Source organism: Kogia breviceps, chromosome 2, assembly GCF_026419965.1.
Source record: "Kogia breviceps isolate mKogBre1 chromosome 2, mKogBre1 haplotype 1, whole genome shotgun sequence".
In the NCBI taxonomy this organism is placed as follows: Eukaryota; Metazoa; Chordata; class Mammalia; order Artiodactyla; family Physeteridae; genus Kogia; species Kogia breviceps.
Window position 1 is genome coordinate 122,814,746 of NC_081311.1, and position 17,764 is coordinate 122,832,509.

Consider the following 17,764-nt stretch of genomic DNA (forward strand, 5'->3'; position numbering starts at 1 on the left):
TGGGGAAACCGCCCATAGATAAGGTTGGCCAAGATTTGATGTGTGTAGATGTGAACATTTTAGCCAGAGCCTCAGCCAATGTTTCTGATAAAAATCTCCAGTTTTTCTTTCATAAGAATTTTTATGAGGGACGTGGGGTCTTGATTTAATAGATAATGAATACAGCTTTAATTAAATATCAATAACTCAGTTGAGGTCATAACTGGTCACATATTCTGTGCTGCCAATATAGATTGGTATAAAAATGAAATCCAGTTGACTAGTTGTTGACTGACTTACTAACAAACCTGTCATTCTCAAAAAGACCCCCAAGGCTATTTTACAAATACAATCTCCTTATCCTCATCACATGTGACCAGGAATGGGGGGAGCCTATAGATATTCCTAATTTACACAGGAGACATTGAAAGACAGAGAGACAGAAGCCTGTGTCACACAGCATCTTGATAGCAAAGCCCAATCTCAGCTCTCTTGCTTGTGACAACACATTAAAATAGAGGCCCAGTCAACAGATGAATGGATAAAGATGTGGCACATATATACGATGGAATATTACTCAGCCATAAAAAGGAATGAAACTGAGTTATTTGTAGTGAGGTGGATGGACCTAGAGACTCTCATACAGAGTGAAGTAAGTCAGAAAGAGAAAAACAAATACCGTATGCTAACACACATATATGGAATCTAAAAAAAAAGAGAAGAAAAAATAAATGGTCAAAAGAACCTAGGGGCAAGATGGGAATAAAGATGCAGACCTACTACAGAATGGGCTTGAGGACACGGGGAGGGGGAAGGAGAAGCTGGGACAAAGTGAGAGAGTGGCAGGGACTTATATACACTACCCCAAATGTAAAATAGATAGCTAGCGGGAAGCAGCCACATAGCACAGGGAGATCAGCTCCGTGCTTTGTGACCACCTGGAGGGGTGAGATAGGGAGGGTGGGAGGGAGGGAGATCCAAGAGGGAGGAGATATGGGGATATATGTATATGTATAGCTGATTCACTTTGTTATACAGCAGAAACTAACACACCATTGTAAAGCAGTTATACTCCAATAAAGATGTTAAATAAATAAATAAAAAGTAAAAAATAAATAAATAAAAAGGGATGATGTAGGTATTTTTAAATAAAATAAACACATTTTCAAAAATAAAATAAAATAAAAGAGAGGCCCAGGATCATAGGCTGCTTTACAGATGACAGGAGAGCATTTCTAGTAACTTAGACCTCTTGGTTAATGCCCAATGGGGGACCTAAATAGTGTTGCATTTGTGATATAGAAGGTCATGTGGCAGCAAGCTCCTTCTCTAAGTTCTTTCCTCTGAGAATCTTAATTATTTTACAAATTTTGCAGTTTCTTCCACACCCAGAGACTACTTCAGTGGTGACCTGAGCGTATCACTCCTCTGCTCCAAAGGCTCCCTATCATCTTTAGTAATATTTTCTAAGGGGTCTGTCTCCCTTGTGATGTAAGCTTTATGCTACCAGTCCCTGTCAGTAACCTGAATAACACATACTGCATGTCTATGCACTATTTCTCCAATGTATGTTGATACTGCTATCATTCATAACATAAACATTTGTTTCAACATGTTGCTAAATTCAAAGCCCCTAATAACTTTGGGTATTTTCTCAAGCAATGGTTACTACAACTATAGCTACCATCCTTGGGGGGTAGGGGTGGAATCCATGAAAAATTTTGACGTTGTAGAAGAATGTGCAGGAAAAAAGTCAGTCTTGGTCAACTTACTATACTCTGTAATTCTGTGGCCTCTTTTAGATGAAGCTGCTCCAGATTGTCGGGTATTGTGTGGTAGTGGCCTTTACTCTTCTCATAGTTCTTCTTGTACTGGTACTGAGGGGAAGGTGGCAGAAAAGGTACCTTGATGGCAAAGCTGCTCAGCATTCCTATTTTTCCTCTTTACATTAGATATTTACACAGCAATAGCACCAAGACCAAATTAAAATTAGCAAACACTACATAGGGGGGTTAAGAAAATGTTTTAAAAGGATGAAGATCTCCATTCAGTATTGTCAGTTAATACAAGGATGTAAACACTTAGGTTATATGGCTTATTCAAAGTAGGTTTTCAGATGCAAAGTTAAAAGTGAAAGAAACTATTCCAAATGGTAAGTCTGTGTTTTTAGAAGGGAGAAAGGGAGTGGTTAATTGAAAAAAAGTTTAAATAGCCCCAAAATAGAATCATTTTTATATTCTGAGAGGTGTTATAGTCAGCGGAGAACTGGTAGATTAATGTTGTAATTTGGAAGAATGCACTCAGAGAATAGGAGAGCTTTCTAATAAATATAGTGCCTCAGTAGCAGAGAAGGAGATGCAAGTGACCTCAGAGAAGGAATTTAGTTGAAAATGGGTGAAGCAAGCTGTTTCTGGAGCAAATGATTGAGCTTACAGAACTGGCGAGTTGGCTTGTATTCAAGACATGATTCATTATCAAAGATTCCTTCATGTCAGTCACAGGTTTGTGAAGTTTCTTCAAGTCAGCCTTATACTTAACCTGTATAACAGTAAGGGAAAAAAGGAAATCACATAAGTAGGAAATGGAAAATGGGGAAAATGGTATTAATGGAAACCATAATAAGATGTCCCATCCTGAAACAAACGCTGGGGATGGTGGTGAAAAACCATATCTCATTCACAATAGCCAGAAAGTGGAAGCAGTTCAAGTGTCCATCGACAGACAAAGGGATAAACACAGTGTGATGTAAACATACAATGGACTATTATTCAACCATAAGAAGGAATGAAGTTCTGACACATGCTACAGCATGCATGAACCTTGAAAACATTATGCTAAATGAAGTAAGCCAGAAAAAAAAAAGGACAAATACTGTATGACTCCACTTACATGAAATCTCTAATAGGCAAATTCATAGGGACAGAAAGTAAATTAGAGGTTACCAGGGATTGGTGGGAGGGGGAAATGGACAGTTATTGCTTAATAGTTATAGAGTTTGTGTTTGGGGTGATGAAAAAGTTTTGGAAATAACAGTGGTAGTTGGACAAGATTGTGAATGTAATTAATGCCACCAAATTACATATTTAAAAATAGTTAAAACGGGAAACTTCACATTATATATTTTACCACAGTTAAACAAACACATACCTCACTTGCGAGATTATTAGCATCTTTCATGGTTTTGAAGAGCTGGCTGTCTTTTGGATTGTATTTTGGTGTCTTGCCCTTCTCTTTGTTGAAATTTTCTCGGTATTTAATCTAACAGCAAATGCAAAAATCCAAATTATTCCCGAGCATCAATTAATTTGAAGACTGAGGGATGGAGGAAATGTAAATGCAAAAGAGTATGTGCTACACATAAAGGGGTCATATAATTTATTATCAAATTAGGACACTTTTAAGAGTAAAAGTGAGCACTATTAATAATTATGTTGGGACAACAGGCAATTGAGAATAAGATCAAGTGATATAGTATTTGTTTTCCTCATTTTTATATTATCCAGAGGTATGAAAGATATTCACCTTTTTTTGATGCAGAATAAAAATGCATGGGAAAAGGCTTCAGGCTAAATTCAGAGAAGTGATCTAATATATATGATTCAGAGCATTTCGGTCCTCTTAACTAGCAAAACCAAAAGCACTTTAGGTCTATTGCCAGGAGTTCCAAGAGGCTTTATAAATGATCAAGAAGTGTGAGAAGTAAGGAATCTATTAAATCAGGAGATTTATTGTTATGTACTTTGGCTACATCATTTTAATTGGCAAAATTTGGCATAACTTCTGAGTAAAAGAAGCACATAATTTGGGGGTTAATGGCTTCGGTATGATTTCAGGCTAGAGGAAGGAAAGAAGTGAGATAACTTTAGCATAATGAGAAAAATAAGATTAAATATACTTGCAGGATACATAAAAGTAAGAATACACAAAGGAAAGAATAACTTCAATTTAAAAAATAAGCGCAATGCCTGGCACTAATAGTTGCTCAATAAATGTGATCCGATTGATGAAAGAAAGAGACAGTCATAATGCCTAGGTAAAATAGCTAAAGATGACGATTTACGTATAGGGATATTCAACAGAATAAACTGAAAGTGACAGAAACATTTCCTTATTGAAAAACAGACTGATGCCTTTGTCACTAGGATTAATCCAGGAGTAGAACTCTACTAGTTACTCACTCTAGGAATAAAGAAAAATGAGCTATTTCTAGAAGTTAGCCAGCTAAAAGGGCAATATTTGATGCTCCGGGACACCTAGAGTTTCTGTTATTGGTAAGATGAAAGACTCGCTCATTCAAAGTTAGCACACCAGGATCTGGTCACCAGATATTTCACACTGTAGGCATTTAAAATCAGTACCCCTCATGCTTCATCTCTTTACTTCCCCACAACTTTACACATCCAGCAGAACAGGAACAAAAGGAGACCACTCAAATGCTAAGAACAATGAAATCTGCCACATCAGAGAAAAAGCATTCACAGTGCTGAGACTCATTTATTTTGAATAAATCTCCAGTGGAAATGTGTAGACAAAATAAGCATGCAGAACAGTACAGCATGATGCAGGCACACTGGATCAGACACACAATGGAGGAAGCAGAAAACATAACAGAAAAACACAATGTGAATAAATGCTACAATGGCTCTTCTCTGAAAGGAAATTCACTCCCCAAATAAAGAAATGCAAAGCCTGCTAAGGAAAGTCAGAGGTGGTGAGCTGTCTGAACCAAGAGAAAACTTTTCCTAAGGATATAGAAACCCATAAGACAAGGGCTGATCCCAAGAGCAGTGAAACACAGAAAAAGCAAAGTAAACTAGATGTGCAGAGTCAGACTCGTGAAGGAAAGATGCAAAGGCCCATCTCTGATGAGAATAAAATCCATTTCTTTTAGAAGAATGCTAAAAATCCTCTATCTTTTAGAAAATAACTCATTTCTGAGAAAACATTTGAAGAGTAGCTTTCGACTGGTCTCATTTCAGTTTTCTGTTAATTTTAAGTAGATTTAAATTTAGAACTTTTTAATTAAAAAAAAAAAAAGTTGTGCCTCCTCTTTCCACAAGAAGGCCCCAAGCAAGTGCGGGTGAGCACATCTGCTGCGGGGAATCTGAGCCAACACATTCGACCTTCCTTTTTGACTGGATCTTAAAAACTACTATATTTTGCACGATAAGGACACACATCAGATTCAGGACTCCAAGAATTCATAGAAAGGTGTGGGATTAGGCAGGAAGTACAGTAAAACCACATTGACATGGCATATGGAATGGAAAAGGCTTCTTTTTCTTGTTTACCAGGGAAGTGAGAAGCAACCATGCAATGCCGTGTATCAGCAAACGGCAATACCAGTGTCCATTACCCCAAAGGGCTCAGATAGTGTGAGAAAATGGTTTCTGATCAATTATTCTTTCAAAGTTCAATTAAATTTAAAGATCTAACATCCAGTTGTTCTGCTTCTTTTCAGGGACTTGAACTGTATATTGGCGCTTCTAAAGACTGAAGAGCAGGTCCAAGAATTAGAACATTTCTTGCCACTGAGATTGTGAAACAGAGTAAAAGCTATGAGTGAAAACATTTTGAGCAGTTTATACTGTTGATTCAGAGTATGTCTGATCTGAGAGACTGTATTTAATACCAGTCTTAAATGTATTAAACACCAGCAATGGTAATCAGCAGAGGCTTTCTTTGGTGTGGTTGCAGATGAGATTCTCAGTCTGTTTTCATCTTTTGATCAGTGTCAGCAGCCTAAAGAAGTTATGAGGCCATCTCCAAATCTACTCTACCTTCCTATTCCAAAGGCATGTTCCAGAGGGAAAGTTTCATGCAGGAAAAGGCAGGTGGGTGCAAAAGTATATCCTTTGACAAATTTCCACAGCATTCTACACGTTCCAACACAAAGCCAACAGAAAAGAGTGCGACTTGGTCAGTCCCCTGACCCAGGCTAAGAAGATAGGTGAGAGAAAGAGGAAGACAGATATATGGGATCACTGATGTCAGTCTTACATCACTGATGAGCACATTAGTTTTCTTAAGCTGCCTCATCATAGGGGTGTCATAAGATGCGGCGCCATGCCCGTACCCTCTCCTTTGGCCTTTGATGTATTCCGCCTAGAGCACCAGCAAGACAGCAAAGTCAGAACGGGGAGGGCCCACACAGAGGGGAAGTCTCCCTGGGCCAGGGGCCACACCATGAAGCTGTCAATCCTGAGATAAACCTTTCCCAGGAAGTAAACCCAGGAAAGGGAGCTCATAAAACCATCTGGTTGGGACTCATTCTCCACATCATAGGATTCACTTGGGGTTAGAAATACAGGCCTCTCTATTTGTAAAACCAGCAAAGTCTTCAAAATTTCAACTTCTTTTTAACTTGCTAATGGTATGACCTTGGAGATTTTAAAACATATTAAAATTTTTTACACTGAATAGTTCATGTTACATTTCATTATTCTTAGAGATCCCACTGTATTTTGCTGGTGATTTCATATCTTGGTTTCGAGTACTTACACAATTCCACTAACTTATAATAAAAATACCGCATAGGAGTTTTAAATTCAAAAACTTTTTAAAAATAGCATTTGCTTGTCATCAGTCATCTGAACTTTTTGTCTCCTCATAATTCCCTCCTGTTTTGTCACTTGATGTTACTACTCGTATCTTCCAAAAGATTGGGATCCCACGTTTGGCATTGCTGAAAGTCATACATACAACCACCAAAGGTATCCTAAATGTATTCCTTCAAACAAATACTTGAGAAAACAGACAATGAAAAGAAGGTAGGATCTCTGAATTGGAGAAGAAATAAGATATTCCTGAGCTTGTCTTTTGGGACTAAAACTTGCTCTCTGAAAGATCTGGTGGTTGATCATGGGGTTTCTGATCTTAAGTCTGAAAACTTGTCATAACTCAGGAGTATTCTAGATAATTGGTCTCACAAGGGAAATTAGGTAATGGGGAATCAAGTTTGGACACATTTCTAAGTCCATCTACTCAATAATATGAAATCTGCTAGAATTAGGCATTCCCCCTCAGCTCCCTGTACATACCTCAATCAAACACAACCCCAAACTGTAATTATTTAGCCATAGACATATAGTCTGAGGACATCTACTGCCTCTAGTTTCTAGCCCAGGCATTCAATATATGTTTGCTGAATGAAAAAATAAAAGTGACTGCATCTTTTCAAAGCTTTTCGTGATATAATTTTCAAAGCTCTGGAGTGCTACAGTATCTCTCTGGTTGCTCATACTGCACTTTCATCCTGGGAATCACTTCTTCCTGCAAGGTCTTTAAACATCTCCTCACATCAGAGCTGCTGCTTGCCCATCTGTGTTACCTGGCTGCTCAGCTTGGCTGCCTTCTTGGCCATTTCAATGTCTGGGCGACCAAGCATGCTTAGCCCGTGGCTGCCTTCCTTGCGGTGCTTGGCTCTGTACTCCACCTGCATCAAAGAAAACCAGAATGGGCAACACATTCTAGGTGGCCAGTGACCACCAACTACTTGTTTGCAGTGACCACTTGGGACTGGGTACCTTCTAAACACACCCTTACCTCGCTGGCCTGTTTGGCTGCCTGCGTGGCCTTCCTGATGTCTGGCCGATCGGCCACTGTTGTGTAATGCAGGTTTTCTTTAGCATCTTTTTTGTAAGCGATCTTTATTTGGAGAAAGAAAACATTTGCTCACTTGAGAGATACGCTACCTTTCTGAAAGGAACCTTTTATTAAAATGAAATCAACCCCACAACTGTATTTTTTACACCACCAGATATAGAAATTAGGGCGACCACTCACTGGACCCAGCCCAGCATATACCAAGGTGGGATCTACCAGCTCAAGTGGCCCCTGAGAGCGAGAGGAGAAACTCACATTACTCTGCTTCTTGGCCACCTCCATAGCGTGTTTCACCTCTGGGGGCTCCAGCATGATGGAGTAGTTGGATTTTCCTTTTTCCTTGACAAACTTCTTCTTGTAATTTGTCTAAAAAGAGCCAGAATTACTTATGTGAGCAGAGGAAGCTGGGAACAGAATTGTTTTACTTGAAGAACTATGAGAAGATCTCGAGGAAAATCCGTGGCTCTCCATTTTGGTGTCATTTTGAAACTGGGGTCTCTGATACATATTCTAGTTCTTTCCTGTCATTTCTGTCCTGGAACCTGTCATTGAACCACACACCAGTCTTTGGAGAACTGATGACAAGCAAATTAAACTCTTTCATTTACCATTTCTACCTTTTTAAAATAAATGGAACCACACAGGTCTCATAAAATACAATACCATGATTATTAAAGCATTGTCCGTAAGGATGTAGTGGGCAGAGATTACTGAGATACGAAGGGGTGACTTTACTTCTCTAAAATTGTTCAGCAGTTTAAGGAGAGGGGAGATGACAGGAGAGGCTGATCTTTACCATCAATGCTCCCTCCCTTTATTACCACTAGGTAAGTGACATCTTATATTGCTAGACAATACATCCTACGGCCAAACCCACATCTGCCACAGTTGCCGTAACTGGAAAGCCAATAAATATTGAGTTGTCTTTTAAACCAGCGTTCAAAATTCACACATAGGTACTGATGGTAAGAGTGAAGTAACGTAAAGTGTAAAGCAAAAATGCGGCTTACAGTCTCTTGCTGGATTCTAAGGTAAAGGGCCATTGCTGCTGCCAAGAGTCCTGGGGCTGGTTACTTACGTCACTGGCGTTCCTGGTCACTTCCTTGACATGAATGGTGTCCCGGGTCTCTGGCAGTGTTGTGTATGAGCCCTGAGCCAAGTGCTTCTTCACATGCTGCTTGTACTTGTTCTGAGGGAAAGCACAGAGAGCTTGTTTACATGCCTGCCTGGGGCATCAGCCCAAGACGGAAGGCAAGCCTATGGGTTGCTGGAGGGTTACCTCGGACACCAGATTGCTGACTGTCTTTGCCAGGAGGATCTGAGGCGTATCGGGCACGGCATGGTAGGTTCCTCTTTCCTTGACATGTTTCTGTTTGTATTTCAGCTGCAGGGGTGAGAAAAGCATTTCTTCAGCTCCCCTGAGTCTCCTGCATATTTTTATTAAGCTCCCAAGTTACTAAATAGAGCTGGGAGAATAGCATCGTTGACGGAGTAGAATCATTAAGCTCAGTAAAAGATCTCATGTTTGGAAATCTTGGGAAATATCAAAGAAGGGTTTTCTTTATCTCATGCAAGTTGAGGCTTTAGTGACAATCAGAATGAATCTTACGATGAATCTTTATACATACAGCCTTAGTTCACAGCACTTTAAAATATGTCATTGGACGCTCCCACAAACCCTGGGAGGCATTATTATTCCTCCTTTCCAGATGAGGAAACACAGGAAGCACAGGAAGCGTATGACCCCACAGAAATGAATACGTTTCCTTATAGAGAGTGCCCACTGCGGCGTGTGGATCACCTTGAGGTGCAGTATAGGTCAGGGGCGGCCACCTGGCTGTAACAGCTTCCCACAGCTGCCGCTTTGCTCTGCCAAGGCACCGGTGTTGGCCGTGGGCAGCGGCCTCCTCTATCCTGCGTGCCCCTGGGCACTGGGCTGCAGGAGACAGCCCTGAGTGAGGTTAGGCCTCTTGGAAGGGACTGAATACTTACATCACTTTCTATTATAGAATTCTTCAGGGCCAGCACCATGTCTTTATCATCAGTGACAGAAAGCTTGCAACCCTTGAGGAACTTCTGGTCCAGCTTGTATTCAAACTGTAACAGAAGACAGAGGAAGATGGGAAAGGGTGACAGGCACAGGAGGAAGCCGGCATTTGGTTGAATTTGTAGGGAGTCCTCTTCTTAAGGGCACGATGGGGATCTGCTACCAGGATGGGGGCAGGGGCTTCCTGCTGGACCCACCGCAAGCTGGGCTCCTCCTTTCCAGCCCCGAGGCCAGGACAAAGCCCTCCTGGTCCTCCCCCGCCTCCCTCAGGACTCTGAGCCATTAGTGTTTGGGCCCAGCCATGGGAGACCAGGCTCTGTGGCCAGGTCTGCTTCCTGAGCTTGGCTTCCACACCTTACAACCCTCCTGTCCTTCTGGGATCTCAGATGAGCTAGGGTTAACACCTGTGGCAGTGGTTATTACGAATAAAGATTAATTTTTCTGTCTCAGGTATGTCATGCAGTTCTGATTGCCTCTCTTATCTCACATCGCTTTGCTGAAGGGATGACTTGGCGGCCTGGATGAAGTCCGGCCGGTCAGGGGTCCATCTCCACTGGGCTTTGTTGGCTTCGTACTGCTTCTTGTAATCCAGCTGTTTTTAACAAGACAAAAACAAGTCACTTCATTCAGGGGCCTGAATTTACAACCGCACACGTGGCGCGGAGGGACTCATCTTGCATTTTAACATATAACAAGTCATGGTTCTTTATGCAAGAGAGAGCTCCAATTAAAACTTCTGTACAATGGATGCAACTAGTTGGCCACTCAAGTTGTCCTCTTGTGGGACCCTTTGGCCTCAAAATAGGGGCTAAAATTTTTAAAGGCTCCTGGCGAAACGATTCTTCAAACTCACTCTGCCAGTGCAGTCTAATCATTTTCAGAGTCAAGTACTTTTTTTTTTTCTTTTTTTGCGGTATGCGGGCCTCTCACTGTTGTGGCCTCTCCCGTTGAGGAGCACAGGCTCCGGACGCGCAGCCTCAGCGGCCATGGCTCACGGGCCCAGCCGCTCCGCGGCATGTGGAATCTTCCAGGACCGGGGCACGAACGCGTGTCCCCTGCATCGGCAGGCAGATTCTCAACCACTGCGCCACCAGGGAAGCCCCAGAGTCAAGTACTTTTAATTTCTAACTAAATTCAGACTTTTAAAGAAAGTATTAAACACTTACAGTATTTATTTCATTCCAGGCACTTTTCAAAGTGCTTTATATATATATATATATATATATATATATATATATATATATATATATATATATAAACTCATTTACCCTTTACCACAACTATATAAAATCAGCAGCTGAGGAACTGCCAAGAAGGGCTAAGTAAGCTGCCCAGGTGAGACAGCTAGTGAACAGTGGAGCTGGGTTTCAAACCTGGACAGCCAGGCATCAGAGATGCTTGTGGACTTACTAGACTTGCATCTGAGCTGGAGAATTGGCTGCCTTGGGCTGAACCTGAGGCACAGAAGTGAGTGTCCTTGGGCAGAGCCCTCCTCATCAGGCACATTTCTTTCCTCACTCTTTTTCCTTCTCCTTTTTTTTGGTCAAAGTATAATTGGCATACAATAAGATAAACATGTTTTATAAGTTAAAAATTGATCCAACTTTTCCCCATTCTATTGTGAAAATTTTCAAATGCATGAGTAGTTGCATGCATCTTATAGAGAATACCCATACACCCAGCACCTAGATTCTACAATGTACATTTTACTGCATTTGCTTTTTGTCCCACATCAATCCTGCTACCCGTCCCTCTGTCCATCCTCAGGACACCTGTACGCTACCTGCCAGTCCCTAAAGGCATTTCAGTTTGCTGGCCCTAATAAATATAACTTCTCTGTAGCACTGGTAGGCACTAGTTGGGTTTTATAATATTATATAACCATTTATATATTTTTAAGAAGTTGATACTCATTTAAATGCACAGAAATGTTTCTGTGGCTGAGGCTTTAAGATGCCCCATCACAGGGCCTTCCCTGGTGGCGCAGTGGTTGAGAGTCCGCCTGCTAATGCAGGGGACACGGGTTCATGCCTGGGTCCGGGAAGATCCCACGTGCCGCGGAGCGGCTGGGCCCCTGAGCCATGGCCGCTGAGCCTGCGCCTCCGGAGCCTGTGCTCCTCAACGGGAGAGGCCACAACAGTGAGGCCCACGTACCGAAAAAAAAAAAAAAAAAAAAAAAGATGCCCCATCACAAAGAAATGAGTCAGAGCAGGGAGATGTGAACAGGAGGAAGGTCTAGGCCAACTCCTGACAGCACCAAGCAGCTCAAGTGTTCTCTTTTTTTTTTTCAGGAGAAGTAGGCTCTAGAGTTTGTGGCAGGAGAAGAACATGGAGACCAGAGACACTGTCGAAAATGTAACCTTCATTTCAGAATTAAATCCCCCATTTTTCAGTATCCTAACATGGAGGCTGAGGGCGTATAACATCCATGGGGCATCCTTGCTCTTCCCCACTCTCCTTTGTGAGAACCATGGGCAGCATTTAGAGGTCAGTGTTATCACTCATGCTCTGAGGCCCAACCCTTGATCTGGACTCATGAGAGCTCAATCACCTGAAAAGATGTCAAAAGAGGCCATGTGCCCTACAGAAGCTGATGAACCCCTATTAGGCTTGGGGACGTTTCTGGAACTTACATTGGTGTTGACTTTGTAGGCATCCTTGGCTGCTTTGATATGAACAGCATCAGGCTCAATGGTACAGTTGGACTTAGTTCTCTGGTAAACTTCTTTGTATTTCAGCTGTGGGAGGAAACACAGGTCAATTTTTTTTTTTTTTATAGCAGCCCACAAGTATCTTAATAAACAAGAAATTAAAACCATAATATAGTACATGATACTCCTTAAGACTGAATCAGTCTGTTGTGAAGAAGGGATGCAGCCATGCAGCTATGTGACATGCACCATCCTGTTTCAGATCTTAAAGCCAACTCCCCAGGACACATTGTGTACGTTCACCAGTGTCACCATAGAATTTATGTCCTCTGAGTTTGTGCTGAAAGGGGCAGCTGGACAGCTATCTATGTGTGTTTTCCTGTCCCCAAATCAGAAACTCCTGAGTTCAGAACATCTTGAAAACTGTTGATGGAAGAGAAGGCTTCCCCCATTGGCTCACCCAGATGCGATCAGGCTTGCTCTCCTCCTTCCATGCCCCTACAGTTGTAGCTGCTGTCATGTCATGTTATAATTATTTATCTGTCTATTCTTTCCATTGAGCTGAATCCCTTGCGGGCAAAGATTGTGTATCATTCATCACCTCATTCCTAGCATCAGGCACTTAGGAACCCAATAAATATTTGATGAATGAATGAACTGATGGATGAATACTGTCATCACTACTGTCATTGCTAGAGCCATCTCTGGTAAGTTTGGGCATGTGTGGGTTTGAATGGGAGGGGGAGAAAAGGGAAGGCTTAGCCTCTTTGAGCCCAACTGGTCATTTTTTCATGTCTAGCCTGGAATTTCTAGCTTCACCCACTTCTGCTCCTTTTAAATTTCAGGGCCCTGGGACTCCATCTGGGACTTCTCACTAGTTATTGTGGAAGGATCTTAGGTCTTACTGTGACTGAGTAAAACTGTTCTACGGAAGCCACAGTAGCGCTTACTAAACTTGTCTGATCATAAGAATCACAATTTTCTGTGCTTCACCATAGATGTAGTAACTCAATAGCTTTAGGTGACTGACTTGGAAATTCATATTTTTCATCAACATCTCAGGTTATTGTTACAATCAGAAATTTAGGGAAATGGATATAGAATTGCTTCATTTTTCTACACTGAGAGGGAACGGGCTGCTCCACATTAGGGATCTACCTTATAGATGTTTATGAATACCCGATGTTCATGTTCGAAGTGTCAAAATTTATTTTAACATAAAAAATATTTTGAAATGATTTATACATTTCTGCCTTCATAAACAGTGCACTGATGTATTTAGCATTTTTCTTGGCAACTTAGAGTCAATAGTGTGAACCCATTTGTTTAGCTACCGAAAAATTCCTGACCACCAGCCTCAGTCAAGGTTTTGGGGCAGAGATTCCATAGTTGCCTTCATTATTCTTTATGGTGCCCATACAGCCATTAAAATATTTAATCTATTTTTTAACCAATATTATGATAGTTTTCCACCATAGAATCTAGCTATATATATGAAAACATATAAATATAATTTCTCCTCAAATTCAGAGTATTAAAATTTAATGGCTACCTTTTCCTCTTAGCCAAGACAAAACTTATACAGTATTAATAGAGTTTATGGCACACTGCATTTTTCAGACTGGTCTGGAAGCTTCTACTCCAGCCTCTTAGAACCCATCCACTCTGCCGTGAGACGGCCAAACCACACGGAAAGGCCACGTACAGGGGCTCCTGTCTATACAGTGGCTGAGCTCCCAGCCCAGCTGTGATCGGGCGCCAGCTCTGGGACTGAGCCTTCCTGCCTGAGCTGCAGCGCGTGCGGTAGAGCATCCCCTCAATTGTGCCCACTCAGTTCACAGAACTGTGAGCCAAAAACGCATGACTGGGCTTCCCTGATGGTGCAGTGGTTGAGAGTCCGCCTGCCGATGCAGGGGACGCGGGTTCGTGCCCTGGTCTGGGAGGATCCCACATGCTGCGGAGTGGCTGGGCCCGTGAGCCATGGCCGCTGAGCCTGCGCGTCCGGAGCCTGTGCTCCGCAACGGGAGAGGCCCGCGTACCGCAAAAAAAAAAAAAAAAAAAAAAAAAAAAAAAAAAGCATGACTGCTGTCTCAAACCACTACATTTGGAGTGACTGTTACACAGGAATAGATAAGTGGACCTGCGTTTGTTATATCACATTACAGATGCCAAAGTGAGAGGGGCTGCAAAGCCGTCCTGGTAACTTACATCACTGACTTCATCTTTGACCTTTTGGACATGCAGCAACATGGGCGTGTCGTGGATTGTGGTGTAGCCTCTGGGTCTGGCCTTGTTGTATTCCAACTTATACAGTATCTGAAGGAGATGAAAAGGCAGAAAGAGACAACTTTATGTATCTCAATCGACATTGTAACATAGTGTAAACATATAAAGGCGACATTGTTGTTGTCATTGAGTGTACATAAAGGAAAGAGAATTCCATAAACTCAACAGGTGCTTTCTTGCTTTCTGCTAAGGCTCCAGTGCCTCTACAATGGAGTGTCTGCCAATTTGGTTGGAACAATTCTTTACTGTAAAACAAGAGTCCTGAGCATAGTAGGACACTTATTGTCCCTGCCTCCCTCCCTCTAAATGGCAGTAGAATCTTCCAAACAGGGACTTTCCTGGTGGGGCAGTGGTTAACAATCTGCCAGCAAATGCAGGGGACACAGGTTCGATCCCTGGTCCAGGAAGATCCCACAAGCCCGCGTGCCACAACTACTGAGCCCATGTGCTACAACTACTGAAGCCCGCACACCTAGAGCCCATGCTCCATGACAAGAGAAGCCACCGCGACGAGAAGCCCGTGCACCATAACGAAGAGTAGCCCCCGCTCGCTGCAACTAGAGAAAGCCCGGGCACAGAAACAAAGACCTAATGCAGCCAAAAAAAAAAATTTTCCAAACATTGTGACCATCTAAAATGCCCCTCCACATTTGCAAGTGCCCCCACCCCAAGGCCAAAAATCCATTCAGTGTTTCTTGTACTTACATCACTAATTTGTTTGTTGACTTTGGTAGTACGTAGGTGTTCTGGAGTATCCACAACTGAGGTAAACTTGTCCTTTGTTTTTTCATAATTTTTCCTGTACTTGATCTAAATTGTAGAAGAGAAGAACACGTTAACTTGAAGTAGAAGAGAGGGCTTTCAGGGACTCTAGTTTTCCTCTTGAGAGAGTCCCACGGCAAAGAGTAGGATTGTTATATAAGCCATAGATGTGCGGGATGATGCCATGCTTTCTTAACTGGAAATGTTTATATAAATCTGTATTTGATAGCGATAGTATAATAGAGTGAGCAAATAATAATAAATATATTCCATATATTTTATCCACGTGGAAACTGAGGCCCAGAGAGGTTAAGAGTATGAGCTAAGGGCAAATATGGAGTGAATCTCAGAGCCAGGACTAGACCCATGTTCTCTGGACTCTGGCAAGTAATGATTCACTCACAATATGCTATATCGAATATATATGATCTCTTAAGTATGTTTCCACATCAAAAATGAAACAGATAAAAAAATGAATACATACAGTTTGAAGTAGTTATTTTTAAAGACTTTCATTTTTGAAATTTTCAAGTCATGATTTTTTTTTTTTCATGCACATAAGCGGTTTCAAGCAGTACAGACACAGAGAGCACAGCAAAATTCCATGCACAACTATCTGATGATCATATCGGGACCAAAGTAAAAGTTCAGGCAAACAGAATGTTCATAGGAAGACCTCATCCTCCTCATTTCATGTGTTGATCTGATGTCAAACTAAAGTGATAAAACAAGTTGCTAATACAAAAGACTGATTAAAAACTTTCTTTGCGTGTGGGAACAATGGCTTTTTATTAACATCGTATCTGGTAGTTAAGCAATTATCACCGTCTTCTGCTGCTTCAAATTTACCTTCCAACGTATGATGGGAGGGTGGTGGTGTGTGCTTCAGTTGACCTTGTAGGAAGGCAAGGTGATCAGTGCTGTTAACAAGGGTGTGTGAGGACAGATGTGCTGGAAATAACCTAGCAAATTCAGCATCAAACTCAAGAGGGGTCATGAATATGCACAATATTCAAAGAGCTGCGCTGTCACCCTCATCTCTCCAAAATGGTACAGTGTAGTCATTATTGAGCAATGGACACATTAGATGAAAACATTAAATATTCACATCTTTTAAATACCGTCAAATTTACTTAACATCCTCAATCTCTAAGAAATCTACTTCTTCGGGGCAAATATTGAAAAACATAAAGTTATACCAATTTGGAAAAGTTTGAAAAACTTTGAAATAGTCTCAGTTAATAGTACTTGGAATTCCAAAAGTGTCAGAAGGTGTACAAATGTTGGTTGCTACAGCACCACACTTGGCCACATCCAGAGTTCATTTACAAGGAGTGAATATTTATGCAGCTTTGTCATGTGAAACCAGCTTGGTCAGGGGGCCAGGGAAGGAAATCAGGGAAAGCATAGAAGTGAATGCCCCCAAGGCTTCTAAATCTCTTCTTTGCATCACATCAGACATTACCTGGCTCCACATGTGTGTGTTGTAGAGGGCAGTCAACATATCTGGACGCAGAATTTCATTACATCCTTGTTTCAGAAGCATCTTGGCACTAGATTTATATTTTCTCTGTTCATGCAAAGATCAGTGAAGCACAAAAGAGACTTGTGAAGACGGAAAAGAACATAGCTCTATATCCTGATCACCTCTGAGTGAAGAGATGTAGGCACACACACTTTGTGTTCTCACGTGTATGTGTGGGTGAAGACAGCCAAATGCATTAAAATGCCAAGCAGGGTGCATGACATTTGCAGTTGACCATCCACAGCCCTTGTGAATGGGGAATAATAGAGCCAGTCCCACCAAAATTGCCTTATAGGAAAGGTGACATCACTGAAAGAGAAAAACACAGTAAGGAGTTCTCTCTTCTTTCCTTCCATTAATTTGTTTCTTTGTTTCTGCGTTTGCACCTTAATTTGCACTTTACAGCTGCAGTTTACACACAGGCCCTCCTGAAGGATGAAGGGTGTGAGGACCCAGCTGTGCATCTCATGGTCACCACAGCACACGTGAGGACACAGAGCATGGACTGGCGCACTCAACGAGCTCGTGGGCTCTTTGGGTGGCTAGACAGATAATTTGGAACAGAACATCCCAATATCATAGGCAGAACCTATGACATCCTTGCAACAGACGGGACGACATCTCATGAAAAACTTGGAGCACAGTCCTGCTTGGCCGTCCAGGCGGCCCCATCACAGTACCTGACTGATCTGGTCGCCTGCGATCTTAGCCAGCAGATGTCTAGGCTCATCCACTACCAGGTGGTATTTATCTTTCCGCTGCTCATAATCAGCTCTGTATTTTTTCTGCTCAAACATCATATCAAATTATAGCAAGAGTACAACTTCAAGGCTATACACAAATGTCCCAAGATACTTCAGAGAGCCAGAAAAATGTCCTTTCTAGAGGTGGGCTCCCAAAGCATCCAGG

The 17,764-nt window shown here is 41.8% G+C and overlaps 1 protein-coding gene across 38 annotated transcripts in view; it reads right to left on the minus strand.

Annotated features, from left to right (window-relative positions):
* NEB (nebulin) overlaps window positions 1–17,764 on the minus strand; it is a 229,531-nt gene that overhangs the window by 24,500 nt on the left and 187,267 nt on the right. For all 38 annotated transcript variants that reach the window (XM_067026027.1, XM_067026025.1, XM_067026024.1 and 35 more), the window contains 14 exons: window positions 16,796–16,900; window positions 15,274–15,378; window positions 14,491–14,598; window positions 12,265–12,369; window positions 10,119–10,223; window positions 9,577–9,681; window positions 8,864–8,968; window positions 8,663–8,773; window positions 7,840–7,950; window positions 7,525–7,626; window positions 7,310–7,414; window positions 3,127–3,237; window positions 2,413–2,517; window positions 1,752–1,856 (listed from right to left, as the gene is read on the minus strand). In XM_067026027.1, coding sequence (XP_066882128.1) covers window positions 1,752–1,856; window positions 2,413–2,517; window positions 3,127–3,237; window positions 7,310–7,414; window positions 7,525–7,626; window positions 7,840–7,950; window positions 8,663–8,773; window positions 8,864–8,968; window positions 9,577–9,681; window positions 10,119–10,223; window positions 12,265–12,369; window positions 14,491–14,598; window positions 15,274–15,378; window positions 16,796–16,900 — 1,488 coding nt within the window. The remainder of the gene's footprint in view (window positions 1–1,751; window positions 1,857–2,412; window positions 2,518–3,126; window positions 3,238–7,309; window positions 7,415–7,524; window positions 7,627–7,839; window positions 7,951–8,662; window positions 8,774–8,863; window positions 8,969–9,576; window positions 9,682–10,118; window positions 10,224–12,264; window positions 12,370–14,490; window positions 14,599–15,273; window positions 15,379–16,795; window positions 16,901–17,764) is intronic.